This window comes from Pogonomyrmex barbatus, unplaced genomic scaffold (genome assembly GCF_055798465.1).
Source record: "Pogonomyrmex barbatus isolate J1 unplaced genomic scaffold, ASM5579846v1 scaffold17, whole genome shotgun sequence".
Lineage (NCBI taxonomy): Eukaryota > Metazoa > Arthropoda > Insecta > Hymenoptera > Formicidae > Pogonomyrmex > Pogonomyrmex barbatus.
In genome coordinates, this window is record NW_028297113.1 from 5,593,597 (window position 1) to 5,610,538 (window position 16,942).

Below are 16,942 nucleotides of genomic sequence, written 5' to 3' on the forward strand. Positions count from 1 at the left end.
ACATTATATAAATGTTACTGCATGCAATGATATAATATAAACGTTACTACGTGTAGTTAACCGAACTGCTGTTAACAAGCTTGAAATGGCATTATTACCATTGAAATTAATTATTGGAAATAAAAAGCACGCTATACTAGATTTCATCTGCAATTACATATACAATATTGTAGACTGGGATTATGATAAATCGATGCTTTAATTTTCTGCATTAAAACAACGATCGTGTGTGTGTGTGTGTGTGTGTGTGTGTGTGTGTGTGTATGCGCGTCAATGCGTTGTATTTTCCAAGCTTCCTAGCAGATTATAACGGCGCGTTTCAATACCACGTCGCAAAATCAGGATACCGGCAATACCGGCAATACTTTGCAATTCCCTTTGCTCGGAACAACGGATATCATGAAGCTGATTGCCTACACGGAAACATTATGGACATTGCTTGTCGGCTTTGGCACGATTCCGGTTGACAGTTTGATTGCGAGCGCAGTCCGATCCGGGTAACTTACAACGTTATCTAGAACTTTGTTCGGCGTCGATGAAATGAAATAAGCTCAACTGGGAAATCTCTCTCTCTCTCTCTCTCTCTCTCTCTCTCTCTCTCTCTCTCTCTCTCTCTCTCGCTACGTTTCTACATTGAAAAGCAAACGACATATTCCAACACTCCCATTGGGTGCGACATTCAAACTCGAGGCAAAGTTATCCGTAGCGTAGTACAGGAAAACTGAGCTTATTTGAACATTCGCAATCCTGAGTGTATAGTGAAGTAGACTTACTTTGACATCACCGCATTTTCCGAATCTCTTCTATTACCCTCCAATTATCGCGTCAAAAATTTGTCGAGCAGTCTTACTATATCGTAAATTTGATCGCATCGCGATCGAAAAATTAATACGCAATCGAATGATTGATTGACATTTTTATACGAGTAATATGATATATTACCGAAAAAATTACTAGAAAAAAATTACTTTAACAAAAGAATGGGATAATACAGAAATTTCGGAAACAATACATATATCGTACAATAGTTTCGAAAATTAAATTTCTATCCCCGGTGGATTTTTTGATGGATCATATTAATAACCATTGTACGCATGAAAGGCACGATAAAACCATTTCAAAAGGCCGAAGTCCGGTTTAACGGAGGGGGGGGGGGGGGGTTATTTCAAAACGCACAATATCGCTATTCTAATACAACGTCGTATAATATGTATCGATTGACGGTCTGCCGCTCGGGCTAGAAGAGAAGTATGACAATCAATATCGTTAATCGCGGACGGGGAACTCTTCTCACAAAGGATGAATACACTGAAAGATGAATACAATGGGCAGATAAGTAGATGACTTCGCGCTTATATAACTCCTCCTCGATTACGCTATTATGCTTCCCCCCCCCCCCCCCCGTTACATATAGGCTTCGCCGGTTTCACGATACGAACGTTATCGTAAAGCACGGAGATTAATTAGTAACGCGGAGAATACGTACGAAATAATTTATAAATAATATAACGTTTAACCGACTCGCCTCCTCGCACCTCCGCGAATCTCGAAAAGTCGAAAATCGGATAAAATTACGCGAGTAGAAGAGACTTTCGTTCTTTCGTTCTCGCGTTGAAGAATCGTCAAGAGTGACGAAGTGATATTCGCATGGCGCGCCGGCACGTTGTTTAAATGTCACGTATGGCAGCGAGGCCACACACGCAGTTTTCGCCCGCTAAGAAACAATTTCATCAGCATACGCTCCGCGGCGCTCTCTCGGAAACGGATCGTTCTAAATTAAGAAGCCGACATGCGGAAATAAACTTGCCTCCGCCACGGCAAAGCGGCGCTCTATCAGCCCCGGGGGTTGATACGGTCTCTGGTTTCTATTGGCAACGCGATATGGAGTTCACGTCGAATCCGCAGTATCCATAACGGGAGCATGATCCTTTCGAGACTGGTAAATTGAAGCCGAGATACGCAAGACCGGATCGCTTTTCCAAATTGAATTTTTCCGCGGTGCTTAAACGTTCTTCCTCGTTCCGCGTTTCCCTACAGCGACAGACTGTAAAAATCACTGAAACGTCCGCCTGTACGGCGGTATGTTTTCATCTCCGGGAATAACATCGTCGGCTTCGTCTCAGCTGACGGTACGAGCCATTTACGTGGAAAAGCGTCGCGAATGCAAACCTCAGAAGCAATAAATTGCGGCAAGAAGTAAATACAAATTAATATACTGTATCTAACGATATGATATTTCTAATGACGTTGTGTTAACGTTAAAATTATAGAGACACACTGCCGTAGGGAAAGTTTCCTCCCTACTCGATAATCCTGTCGTGATTTCATCGGTTTCATTCGTCATGATTGATTACGACTACTTGCTTCTATCGAAATCAGAGTCGACGAACGCGCAGATAAGTTTAATTTAATTCCAATTCGTTGGGAAAGCGTGCCTTCCACTTGACAGAGGTAAGACATCGTCTTGCCGCCATCAGGCGGAACATCGAGACGAATACCGACATTGCTTCAAATATATCCTCGTCCATCGTCCCGTCACGTCGATCCACATAAATGTCAAGCGAAATTAACCAATGATAGGATCGCCACGTTGCTGACCCACGGACGAACCCGCAGACCCGCGCGTCAGTAGTAAATACGAATAACTGGTCAGACACCTTATCGGCACCGCAACACTCTCGCATTGAAGGATCTCTGTTTGCCAAGATTTTCTCCAGCGAGCAGTCAATTAATCCGAGTAAACTATTCAAAATTTATGCGAGTTACATACGGATCGGACACCAACGAAAATCAATGTCCGACATGTAAAATTCTCCGGATGTTCAGTCACTGCTAGTTGCATCCAGTGACGTAAGGTATCTAGTTGTACGTATCCAATTATATTATCTAAATACTTTTCGTGTATCTGTACAGTTAGTTACATTTTTAATCTAATAATTATAACAAGTTATTACATTTTTTTCTCTGTCTTATTTAAAATTAAATATTTGAAAAAGATTGCATTTGGAAATGTAGTCTAGATATATTTGAAAAGTTATTTCATCTATATCTAATTATCTAAAATGTATATCTGTATCTAATTACATTTTTCTTAAAATATCTGTAATCGTAATTTAATTAGTTACAAAAAATGTATCTCTTACAACACCGCTTATATCATACTCAAAAATGGAGATCAATACGCCACTGATAAAAATAACGCAGTTGTCGATACATCACTCAATTCAGATAATTGATTTAAATAATTTAAATTTAGATACCTCTGAGGCGGAAAGCCGTAGCAATAATTTTACAGACTTCCCCTATTTTGAGCGTAAGGCCTTTCTAAGCTTCTCCGCGAATTTCTGATAACCAGTACATATTACTCTGTATGAGTAATGCACTTTGCTCGCTTAGGCTTCCGCGCGTGTATATCCACACACACACACGCACATATACATGCACACACACATACACACACACACACACACACACACACACACACACACACACACACACACACACACACATATACGCTCATACATTACCGTGGACCGAAGGGGCTACACCGACTCTCGCGTTTGAGAGGCCCGCATAATCTGTGGTCTGGTCCAGATCAAAGTCGAGTCGCCGCGTAATATATTCTCTATGAATAACTCGTGTCGAGACGTGGAAGACGGAGACGGTTTCCCGCAACGTGACCTTTCCTTCGCCACTTTTCTCGCGCTCCAAATCGAACGTGGCGTAAGTGGTGCCAACGCCGTAATACGAAACGGAAAAATTAAACGGCGAAAGCGATCGCTCGATTGGCAATAGCTCGATATCATCGGCACTTGATATCTTCGTTACTAGATCGACACCCCCCCGTAAATAGAAATATAACGGCAGCCACGTGTTTCTATATAACATACGCCAATTTTTGAAATCACTCGCCCCCCCCCCCTCCCCCAGCAGCATCCCCGTCGCAAATTGCACACGACGAAATGTGACAATTCGCGCGCGAGGAGTTTCTCGTGATAAAATTCGTCGATTTATTCGGGCGTGACGGACCTCGTCGGAGGAAAGAAAAGCGAGGTAGGAAGGTTTGGAAGGAAGCAACTTTATTAAGATGCCGGTTAACATGCCGCGGGAAACGCGGACAGAGGGCTTAAGCCGTGCCCGACGGGCGCTAAATAAGCCCGAGCGCTTTCTAGAATACGCTCGGACAATACGGAGGATGATGCTGGTTCCATGAAGAGATGGGTTTGCCCACGTGGCTTAAACGATAATTACGTCCCGGCGCATAATACGTACATTTGTATCTATTAGTCGACAGCGGCAACAATGACGGCTCCTCTCGCGCGCGCGGCCCTAAGACCGCGGCATTAATTATCGTAGCGCGCGAAAACGCGACACTGATAGGAATCTCGAAACGGAGTGACTTGATAGTTTTCCAGTTTAGATTGCGGCGGTAGTCGCAATCGCCGCTGCAAGTGACGCGTATCGATCTTGCCACGCGACTGTGTATTACTACATGGAAGAATGCTGCTCGTCGTTAAACATCCTAATGACAAAACGACACTGCTTTTACTGTTAATCAAAGATAATTTACAAAGAACAGAGGTAGTGTTACTCGATAGGCAAGATCTCAAGTGTCATAGGAGGGAAGGATTTGGGGTGGGGGGGGGGGGGGTACAAAAAAAAGTTAAAGTTATTAAAATTATGATTTACAAAATCTAATATTTTTTCCATTCAAAAGCAGAAAAGAGGACATGTTTGTAACCTCTAAAATATCCAAAAAGACAATTCATAAGTGTAAAAAAAAATTGGTATTCATTTGTGTTACTAAATTGAAATAAAAATCTTCTCCGAAGAAAAATTCTGGATATGTCGATGGTTAGGTGTAATAATCCTTCTTATTAAATTTATATCTATAAATTCGGAACGATCGCTACATGCCGTTACTTTTAAAACGCAGCAGGTCAAAGCTTAATTTATTAGTTTATTTTAGATATCTAACTCAGAGCGGAAATCTGGAAAATCTCGAGTCCCGGGCATTCACGTTGGGATAATAATTTTACGACATTTCTCAGGCTACTTTACGAGCCTGTCTCGTCTCGACTTGTCTCAAGCCCGATTAATTTGATCGCGACGACTGCGCGTGATCGGACAAAGTTTCTTATCCCCTCCTCGGTTTATAATTGCGACGAGTTTATTACAATCGGCGTCGCGATCTCAACGGGGAAGATTCTCCTCCGCTGATCCGCTAATCCCGGCGACGTTCGTCGTAGCTGAGATATTCGTCCGCGCGGAGGAAACGTCTCGCGTATAATCCGGGCGGAGTCACGGCGTTAAGTGACGCGGAATTCAATGTTAGAACAAAAGCCCCGGTAGCGGCGGTAACGAAGTCTTTATGGCCGTCCCGTCGGCAGCGTCGTCGGCACGGGGCGTTAATTAATGCGTTAACGAAGAGGGTGCTCCCCCCCTCCCCTGCCGAGCACCCGATAAAATCGGTATAAACATTTACGTCCCCCGGAAAGGATATCCGATTACGGCGAAGAACTCGGAAGAGATGTGCATTTACCCGGAGCTGTATGAGCAGTTTATAACTGACGTAACGTAAGACGCTTATCTAATTGTAATGCAGATAGACGATGTGTTAATTCGCGCGAAACGAGGGGAAGACTTTGCACTTTCTTTCTCAAGGTTAACTAAAAATACGAATATATATATATATATATATATATATATATATATATATATATAAATTCTTGTCTATAGTGTAAATATTGCGCCTAAATATTTTTACAGAATAAATTTTTTTACAGAAAATTCCTTCCTTTATTATCTGAGAAAATGATGACATTCCGGGAATTCCAAGGGATTTCATGATAATTTCTCATAATTTATTCGTAATACGAAGTTATCATCGCCGTGCAGTATCGTGGCTTGTTATTCTTTGGTCTTTTCGCTCACGCGAAATTGTCCTTTTGATTTTTCCGATTAGGATTACTCTGCGGATTTTTCTACGACGATCATTCGTGCGCCATTTTAAGCGTACTCATGTGCAAATAATATATCTTGCGAAACTAAAGGAATTATGAAATATATGGTGTAGAGGCGACGGATATGTAAGACGCACGATGTCGAACGAAATTAAACCTCGCAGCTTATTAAACCCGTCGGTGTGTCGTCGTTATAGTAGTAAGGCCTTACGCTTACGAGCTTTACGCCCCTGTGAGCCTACGAGGGCCGCAAGCTCCTTTCCCAGTCAACTTTCATTTTGCGCGCGAGTGACTTCGCCCCCTCGATCTGCCCTCGAAGCAGTCAGTCTGCAAAGACGACGTTAATTTTGCGCCAAGATTGTTTGTACATCATGAAAAGTAACGTTGGAAAGCGCGATATATGGAATTCGTATCTAACGAAAATTCCCGTAGATTTATCCCGTCAGCTTTCTTCCACTTATTTTACGAGATTATACTGATATAAAATAAAAAATTTACAAGGAAATTATATCGCCGTAACAAAAAAATTCAAGTCAGCGGAACTAGTTCCGGTATTCTTCTCAAAACAAAGATCTTTTTTAACGAATTTTCCCCACGAATTTTTTTTTTTCAACGATGTGAAATCCTAAAATAACGATCGATTGATATATATTTAATAAATGTTTTTCAAATAATTACAGAGTAACAAAATCCAGTTGCGTAGTGAATCGTAAGGATAACCGTTAAATTTAATAATACAGCTGTTGCTGTCGTATATTGTTCGTGCATTGCCAATTATCGTGAAGAGCAAAAGAATTGTGGATTTTTCACAGTTGAATGGCGCATACCGGAGTTAAATCGTTCAACGAGCGTTCCCGCCACTCAAACGCTAATTTTTCTCATGGACGGTACGATGCAAGAATTATTAAGTGATGTGTAGCCAAATTGCGCGATAGTCTGGATTAGCTTGGAAAGTTTCCAGCTAAAAGCGAAGTAGAAATGAGCTTGGTATCCATCGTAAAAGTTGAAATTTCGGCGGTTGTTATTCGCCCCAAGAACGAACGAGTGCACCCTCGTTGGACGTGACAAAAAAAAACTTTACGGGCAACGACCATGACGGCAATAATAATAATAACAACAATAATAATGCACATTATTATAATTGAATATAATGGTATCCATCGATATACTTTACATATAAATCATTGTTAATCTGTAAATTCGTTTTTATTCTTCTGCCTCGATATTTCAAAAATTTTTAAATAACATATATCGATGAAATTTCCATACTATAAATTTTATTGGCAAATCGAAATATCTCTAAGATATTTCAATTTGTTTTTGGTAGCAAATAAAATTCAGTTGTAAAAATCTTCCTTCCTTCTCATGTGTTTTTTCTCTCTTTTTTTGTATCATTGTTTTTAATAAAAACGTTTAAATATTTAGCTTTATCGTCGTCCATGAGAGCAATAAAGATAATCTATTATCGCGGGAGGAGTGCTTTAATTAGCGGACGATTTGCGAGGACGTTAAGACAGTCGGCAAGTCGAGAAACGAAGTGGATGTGCTTTGCGTATAGCAGAGGGCGAGCTTCGCCGGGCACATCAGGATCAGGCGAGAGAAGCGGACTTTGAATCTTTCATGAAGAGGTCCGGTCCCTTTTAATGTGCATGTTAGATGGCGGCCGCTGATGCGATCTATGTATCCGTATACATAATGTGCATGTATATGAATATAGCGGTGTACAAGGTGTACACGCTCTTCCCTTCCGGTATGTAGCTCGCATCCTTATACATGAGATACAAATCCTGACCGCTCTGATTATGGATCCCGAGATGGTCCTCGAGCCACTCGCGATTAATGCGCGAGATTTTTCACTCAGCGGGGGAAGTCGCTCGACTTGATCCCGCGATTTACATACTTCGCGAAACATCCCAAGAACTTTCGTGAGAACTCCCGTTACGCCTGAATTACTAAATCACCCTGAAAATCTTTAGCGGCGAAGCCGCGAGGATGGCCTCGACAATTTACGGAAATTAAAGTAAAATTTTTCCTCACGCCTGCTCGCTCCTCGAGAAGATTAATCTTACGCCCAATCTCGTTAAATTAATTTAATTAAGCTTCGTCAAGGCCTGATGCTGCTGTTAAACAAACCCACGGCCGTCAACAATCAACCGGTCGTGAACAACCATCGAAGTATTCGCCGAGGGTCTTTGACGAGCGTAGAGGCATAGCTATAGATCATTCAGCACCGTACGCAGATTTCAGGCAAGCGGATAATCAACGGCCATTATGTCGTCATCACTGTCGTTATCATCACCGTCATCGTCTATCGTCTTCTTCGACGTTGTCATGGACGTCACCGTCCTCGTCGTCGACGACGTATCTAATCCGTTAATGACCATTGTTGTGTATCGAGGGGAGGAATCATCCCTTAGTGCTGATGTGACCCCCAACAACCTAACCCAATCTGACCTGAATTATCTGGCTATATACACGTTCGCACGGCCGGGGCCGAGGTGGACGTATGTCCGTTAAGCTTCTCTCGCCCGCTCCTACGAGTATCTGGACTAATCTGGGGAGAAGATCGACTCTCTCTCTCGCCAATCGATCAGCGAGCTTACTCCATCAGCCCGTATCATCGCCTTGCGTGCGAAAATACGTATCTCAATATTAAAGCCATTAAACGATACGTCCCTCCCCCCCTCCTCCCTCTTCCCCGGTGATACAAAAACCCAATGATGGATCATACTTCCATTCTCACGTACATTTTTTTTTAGGGTTTTTTTTTTTCCAGTGAAATATGATAAATAGCGCTATTTTGGCGCGATAAACAACGATTATTATAGCAATCATTTATCGCGTTTAATGCAAAATCGAGGAGGAGGCTAGCCGTTTGACCGGCGACTACTCGCCATGGATGAATCGGCATTATTCAGACCAACAAAGCGAACGAAATTCAATCGCTCTATCGAATCCGCATGACCTGTAAACCTCATTCCCGTTATCGTCCAATCGGAAACGGGTTCGCGCGACGTCGTTCATGTTCGAAGCCCGTCGATGATTATCAAACTGCTAAACGATGTTTCGTTGTCACGAATAACAAACATGTTTCAAGTAGCGGGCAAAGGCTCTTGCACGCGCAACGAGGGTGAGGAGGCGGGGGCATCAAACGGTTAATTAACGATTCGAGGAGATTAATGATGGATTTCGAGAGGGTCGATGTCGATTCGGCAAAGCCCTCGAAATCCAGAGAGACCATCGCGAGAGAAGCGGTAGAGAAGAGAGGGAAAGAAGTTGAGATTTTCGGTGACAAAAATAATAATCGATGATAAAGAAAGAAAAACGTAGAGAGAGAGAGAGAAAGCTCTATAAACAGAAATTACTTTCTTTTAACTACTATCTTTTCTTTTCTCCTTTATCTGAAGTGAAAGAAGATACAAAAAGATACCAGAAAAAGATTTGTGTATCAAAGTCAATATAACTTAATTCCAATATTAGCTTTGATTGACTCTACAATATACATCAATGTTTGTTCAGAGTTTATATTTGGAGAGTTGAATTATCGTATCAAAGAGCAAATAGTCAATGAAGAAATAAGAGTGTGCGGCTCGAAGAAAAGGAGGCTGCGACAAGAATATTGGCATCGAGCGATTGGGTAATCATCACAAGACTCTCTGTCGCCGCTCGTGATGCATGCAAACACACCGACGTGCGATGCGTCGATGCGTCGTTACTAAATACACATGAATATCGATGCGATGTGACGCGACGCGATGCGACGCGACATGACGCATCTCGATGAACCGCATCGGCAAGCAGCGCCAGTCGCCGTGACGAACTCGTTTTCACGGTTTTCACACGTGCGGCCCGATCTGCTGGCACGTGAATCTATTGTGTTGTACATTTTGTCGAGCACGACGACGAAAATGTTTGCAATTATTTCACACCGATATTTAGTCGAAGGATGCGAATGCAAGAAGAGTTTTATTCTGTTAATACTAAAATAGCATAATTTTTTGCGTATTAATAAATTATTGTTTTTGAGTTTAAAATGTCTCTTCGTTTCTAATTTTGAATGAGAAAAATATTAGGTTTTGCAAATCATAACTTTCATTCTTTTTCTTTTTTTTTTTTTTTAATTTCGGGAAGGGTTGAATCAACTCTCCCTCCACATAAACACCGCTCGTGCGTAAAAATGTACACGATTGTCGATTTTTAAAGATCCCAATCATATCGCTGTTCCTTCCAAAATACATTTCTCGCTACATCTCGAAAAATGACAGATAATAATTTTTTTAATGAAAACAAGATTGTACGTGGCGTGTAACGTAAAAAAAAAAAAAAATCATTTCGCGAGTAATTTATTCGTCGTAACTTTAATCGCACTCCGTACTCGGTTTCTCAGGAACATCCTAATCCAAGATTTACGTCGTACGTACGCAGCTCGAATATAGCAATAATTTGCTAGGCACCGAGGTGTTACCGATGTTCTGCTGCGAAATCCGGCTTTGCGCACGTTAGGTGAGCGTCTAATGAGCGGACAATCTGCATCTCGCATCGTCGCGTTATTCCGCGGAAATATCGATGCGAAGAGTACTCGCGCGAGTAAACCGACGGCGGTAAACAAACATTCCGCCGTGCGCCGTGTGTTGGCGGTCCTCGGAGCTGCGACATATCGAACGGAACCGTTTCGTCGCCGTCGGAAAATAGCCGCAATTACGCGATCTGCGCGTAATCCGTTAAGTCCCTGACACAATATTCCGCGTTATTATAGTAAGAAAGGGGCAATTATCGCGACCGCGCGTCTAATCCTCGGCTGCTCGGTAGCGTTTGCACGTGCCGCGCGCTATTCCGTTTGTTATGTTATTCATTAGCCGCGCCTAGGAAGCCCCGAATTATGCAGGCCGTCCTCCCTCTCCTCCCCTCCCGATTTCCAGTCGTCCGTGTATATAACCCGGGCCTTTGAATATCGTATTTGCCCGCGCGCATACGTTTTAGCGCGCTTGTGGCGCTTTGACCGAGGTGTACCGGCGCCGATTAGCCGAACTTCCACGAAACCCCAAATGCCGTCACGGCTTCCGTCCAGTTCCATCCGTTGCGATGCCGCAACGGATAAAGCGTTATACGGCTTGGCGTTCGTTAGACCGCGAAACATCCCTGCGTTCTCGAGAAAATTCCCCTCGCAGGCGGGGAAGCGCGCGCGTTTTAACGCTGTTCGGGAACTTTGAATATAACAATTTGTTATCGGGTTTGTTAATCCCTCCCCCTCCCCTCGCCTCGCCCCAGCAGATATTATCGTAAATAAATCCACGCATTTGAAATTTCACTTCGTGCCCGCGATTTGTGTAATTGTAAAAATGTCGAATATATTTTCCACATTATTACTAATTATCAACCGAATGTAATGAAAAATACCGATATAAAAAATAATCGCACAATGTAATACCATTTCGTAAATTAAAAATTATATTTTTATATGCATTCACTACCGTGCTCAATTTACCTATTATTTTCCATTAATTGTTGTATATTAATTCAGAAGAAAGGATTTTCGGATAAGAGCACCCTTCATCTGTTATAAATTTAATATCAATATGAATTTTAAAGAAAATTAAAAAATATGTAAGCTTATACAGAAACATTACCAGCGTAATTTATAATTAATATAAATAAATATTGCTATTTTTTTCGACCAACATTTCGAGATCCACCCTGCGATGCACCCTTTCCATTCGCGTGACTCTAGTATTAACCTAGGGCGTATCCGAGAAAGAGGATTTAGTGGAGAAACGTCATCTTGTTACCGTCGAAAGGTTAGCCACTGTCAAACGTGGCAGGCGAAGAACAAAGAAGCAGGGTTCGATGGACAAAGGGTCAGAATGGATCGTATTCGAAACTCACATGTCGCATAGGAATCCAACAATGGTCGGATATCAACCGATTCGTGTTTAGAGGGAAACTTTGGTATCGCGTTCGCTGTCCGGCAGCGTCAACTTACTTGGGTAACCAGTAAGAAGAGCTACAAATGCGCGTGGACAATCGTATCTCGATGCCGGGCCGGGTGTCGTGGGAACTTTAATTTCAGATATTTCGCCGAGTGTAATTCGCCGTAGTGACGTAGGGACGCGCGAACGTCTCAAATAAAAGTTAATAATATACTTGCACGCACGACGTCGGTCGTGCAGTCCCACGAAAATTGATCGGGAAAATGTGTCCCGCGAAGGTCTCTCCCTCTCGGATCTTCGTCGTCGGTTTCCCCGAGGCCGACAATAAATAACATGGAAGCGCGGGAAATCCCATTTGCTGTCGATCCGGAATGATTGATAAATTGCCTTTATTAATCCTCCTGCGACGTTCGCGCGGAGACTTCGAAGATGAAGTTTCGTCGCAGACGATACTACTCTCCGGAAGTTAACTTCGCTTCGAGTACACTCGAGTGTGAGTTTCTTCTCGTTTACATTAATAGAACCGAACTCACAACAAAAATTAAATGAATCGAAACGAGTTTGCGATAGATAGAAAAAGTTGTTGCTCGATTGAAAAGCGTTAGAGAAACAAAAAAAAAATGTCTACTTACGTGAATGGCAGAAGTTTCAAGAAGACGGGTGGAGAGACTATCAGGTGGACGTCACAGGACATCACGTCATTATAAGCAAAGGAGACCAAAGTCAAGACGACATGACTTTTAATGTCACAAAACAATCATCGTTCCAATGTTTTAAGGTGAATTTTTTTCAAAAAACGCGATATCATTCTCTTTTGCGGTTGTAAAAATAAACGCTCCTTCCGTGTAAACGAAAAAATATTTGTTTAATTTAGCATCACGCTAAATTCATTTCGTCCTTCCAAAGTATTACTCTATCATAATAATAATAATAATAATAATTATACTAATACTACATTAGTGGTAATTTAATTAGTGATAATTTTTAACGCGCAACTCTCAATTTAGATCAAAGTAATCTCTTTTTTAATAAATTAAATAGAAGTCAATAATCCAATTTTTACATCTTATTCCTACGAATATTTTAAATATGTATTCTAATTATTTTTCTACTAATTCCATCGAAAAATTATAGGAAAGAGAAACAGCGATAGTCGTAGAGATGCAAGAGAATATACGAGAATGAAAGAGAGGGAAGGGCGTGATAGAGTTCTACGAGAGACAGAAGAAATAAAAAAAAAAAAAAAAAAAAAAGGAAAAGAACTAAAAACGTGGCGCATACGGGAGAGCTCATACCTTCTGCCCGCTGTGAAGAGTATCTCTGTAAAGTAAAACAGAAAAGAGAAGAGTTAGAAAAAGTGTACACAAATACGATAGATAAAGATAGACAGATAGATAGATAGATAGATAGATAGATAGATAGATAAATAGATAGATAGATAGATAGATAGATAGATAGGTAAGTAGGTAGATAGATAGATACATAGATAGATAATAATAAGGCAGAGAACGGGTATAATAGTAAGCGGTTCTAAAGTTGAAATAATTACTCAATATAGTTCTATTAATAAAGATCACAATAATGTGAAGATAGACGTGTGTAAAAGAGAGACAGAGAAAGAAAGAGGCATAGAAATGGGCAATAGAAAGGTAAAAAGAGAGAGATAATGTACAACTAAAGTGACCAGACTAGACTAAGTCGATTTTTGCGAATTAAGTAAATTTCGTTGATTAAATATTATTTTTAAGAAAACTGATTTGAAAACTTTATTATTATTTAAAATTCTTTTAGTATGTAGTAAGAGCTGCATTTATTATAAATATTTCGAAGATCTTCAAGGTACATAAACTATACTGATATATGAAGAGGTTCAATGAAAAAAAAAAAAAAAAAAAGATGAAGAAACCAACGTACGTTCCAATATTATTTATTGAACTTTTATATTTACAAATTAAAAGCTAAAAATATCTAGAAACTAAAATATATCTAAAAGTGACTAAACATGGCTCCCTCCATCTCAGAATATCAGTAGCTGCAGCCGTTGGTCTGAAAGAAAGTCCAGATTGAAGAAACTGAAAACAACGCAAAAATAAACATGACGTTTCATGCTCTTTAAAAATAAACCGATGACTTTAAAAGAATGCGATTCCTTCTTCATAGCGCAATCACGATTTTATCTATAAACATAATAAATAATTATAAATATGCGTAGCGCCAACTCTATAACGATAATAATTCTTACATGCGGAAATTAAGCGGAAATTAAGAATCTCTCTCTCTCTCTCTCTCTCTCTCTCTCTCTCTCTCTCTCTCTCTCTCTCTCCTGATGTTTCCCAGTTTAATTAAGGTCAATTAAGGCCAATTGAAATTTATTTTTGCGAAGGCAAAGGAAAACGAGGTGATTTAGTCTACTACGTACGTATTTTCACTACGTGAAATTTCCCCCTTAGGTACTATTTACGTAAGCAGCGGCTGAAGTTTGCATAACTTTTCGGTTCGCGATTTTTCGAGGCGCCACGTAGTGCCCTGTGTTTTAATTTACTCGCGTCGTTACTTGCTTGCGTATCGTCGGCGACGAATTCTAATTAGTCAGCACGTCGTCGGCGTATTATCAACCCTCCCCGAATTGCTGCCTGTTGGTCCACGATAACAAGCGAAGACTTCCCCCCTTGATGTGCGGATCAAAACAGCAGGAGGAACTAAGCGGAATTTCGTCTTAGGAACAAACCTTATGAGTAAACCGCAGCCTCGACCGTAGGATGATGTAAGGACCTCGTATATTTTTTTTAAAAAAAACAATCAATACCCATCGTCGTAACGTCTACTACTTCTTTTCTTCATCAAGAAATTTGTTTTTTTGTTTTATTCTAAAGTTTTGCGTCTTAAAATTAGGAAGTGGCATATTCGACAATCGCTAACGTGTCGAATTAAGCGTCGTTACACGATGGGAAATATTCAAATTAATGCTATCGTCGCAGAAACAACGATCGATATGCTATATATGGTACAATTTTGTCATTAGAAGAACCAACGCGGTCGACGAATGGCGAGCTTTTCGCCGTCGCGGTAACACGACACGGACCCGAATTTCAATCGACGTTAACAGTGAAGTGTCCATCAATTTTCCATAATTACAAATAACCTAATAGCGTACTAGGTGAAGCGGCTAGGTGGTAGACTATTTCGAGTCCGATTACGCGCATGGAGCTATAGGTAAGCAAACATCTCGGGTGAAGAGCCAAATCGGAGTATACTGATTGCATTAGACTCCCTCCCTCCCTCCGATTCCTCTTCCTCCCCCTCGTACTGCACGATGTATCATCGATGTCCCGTAATCGGGATGGAATCGAATACTAATGTAACAACGCGGTATACATTATTGCATTAGTTGTATTAATTATGCTAATTAACGGTGTTGAACAATGTCAACGAACAGCAGCATGGGTTCCGATAACATACAATAGCTCACCTAACGCGAATGTTGCACCGCGCGTATAAATCGCGTGTAATCATCGCGTTTGAATAAAATCCTTTTCTACTTTTCAGGTAGCGATTTTCGTCTCTGTATATCGTAAGGGCTTCAACAGAATTGGCCGACTTGTAACTTCAAGGCAACGTTTTACGCTATAAATCTCTGTCTTAAGTCACACACAATAACAGTCCTGTGTGCCTGGCGTTCCAAATGATGATCGATGACCATATGCTATGACAAAGGTATTAAAAATTTTATTTTATTTTTTTTTTTTTTTTAATATAAATAACAAAGATTAACTCAGCGTGAGTGGAACACAAGTTTTTAAACTTAGAGAAAACACAAGGCACGCAGAGAACATGGAACAAGTGAAAGGTAATTCTTTTCTTTTTTCACTCTAATTTCTATCCTTTAATTTAAAGAAAAAAAATTAAATTTGCGTTCGGCGTGAAACGCCGACTATCGCGAGCGTTTCACGAAAATTTTTGAACTATGAATAAAACCCGACATCGGCCAGCGCGACATTCCTTTACCGCTCCTCCAGCGTGTCGCGCACTCGTGCGGACTCGCGTTGACGTGTAGGACGTGTTTTGCCTGGAACTCGCGGCACACAGGGCCTCCACTCGCAGGCACTCTGGGACGCATGCACGCGCATCGGCGGACACCACATCGCGATCGGCACTCGAGAATGCCGCATATATACGGCGACCCTCGATGACCAAACGCGTGCCTGTGTGCCAGGCCGATCGGGCGATTGTGTGCACGGGCGCGTGTGTATGTGTGCGCGCTTGGGGAGAGAGCGGATGAAGCGAGGGAGTAGGATGATGCAGCAGCTACAGGTAAATGTAATTAGGGATTGATCGAATGGTAAGCGCGCGGAGCCGTCTAATTGCCCGAGCCGATAGCTATCTTCCGGCGGATGCTCGGCCGATGAGAAAGCTCGAGGCTCCTGGAACTACGATTGGCCTGGAACAGCGATTGGGAGAGTCGGCGAGGATACGGCCAGGAAGAACCCGGTGAGACGAGATTATGATCCTCTCGCCGAAATTAGTCGCGATGCGATCTTGCCTATCTGCCTATCTGCCTGCCTGCCGAGTTTCGAGATGAACGTCGCGCGAGCAAAGGTTGTCGTCGTCATCGAGCGAAACGTCATCGATCAGCGGCTGTCGACGAGGAATGAAGTCATGAATGTGAACTTTCGCATCTTTCGCTCCCGACGTGTGTAATCGAATCCGAGGGTGCGACTGTCGACCAAGCTAAGAATTCGTGATTCTACGAAGGGAGGACGTATTAACCAGGAGAGGTGCCGTCGCTGAAGCGTCTGATGCACGAAATTTCCATTTAAGCTGCGAACGTCGAAGTTACGAGATGGACGAGATGGACCGTCTCGTGAGCGATTGTCGATAGACAGATAGGGATAGGGATGGGCGGGAGGTGGCGCTGCGGCGACGAAGGGTACAGAGGAACAGAGGCCTCTGTACGAAGGGAGATCCGGACACCAAACTATTGTCGCCAATATCTCGGACAGTTCAATTACTTGGTTATTACGCGCCTCCAAACTGACAGGGTTGCTTACATGC

At 41.9% G+C, this 16,942-nt stretch overlaps 1 protein-coding gene across 6 annotated transcripts in view; it reads right to left on the reverse strand.

Annotated features, from left to right (window-relative positions):
• The window catches only part of heph (polypyrimidine tract-binding protein 1 heph), a 366,198-nt gene that overhangs the window by 328,537 nt on the left and 20,719 nt on the right, over nt 1-16,942 (reverse strand). For 4 of the 6 annotated variants that reach the window (XM_089074312.1, XM_089074317.1, XM_089074316.1 and 1 more), the window contains exon 2: nt 13,186-13,210. The exons of the other annotated variants lie outside the window; for them this stretch is intronic. In XM_089074312.1, coding sequence (XP_088930438.1) covers nt 13,186-13,210 — 25 coding nt within the window. The remainder of the gene's footprint in view (nt 1-13,185; nt 13,211-16,942) is intronic. 6 annotated transcript variants of the gene reach the window in all.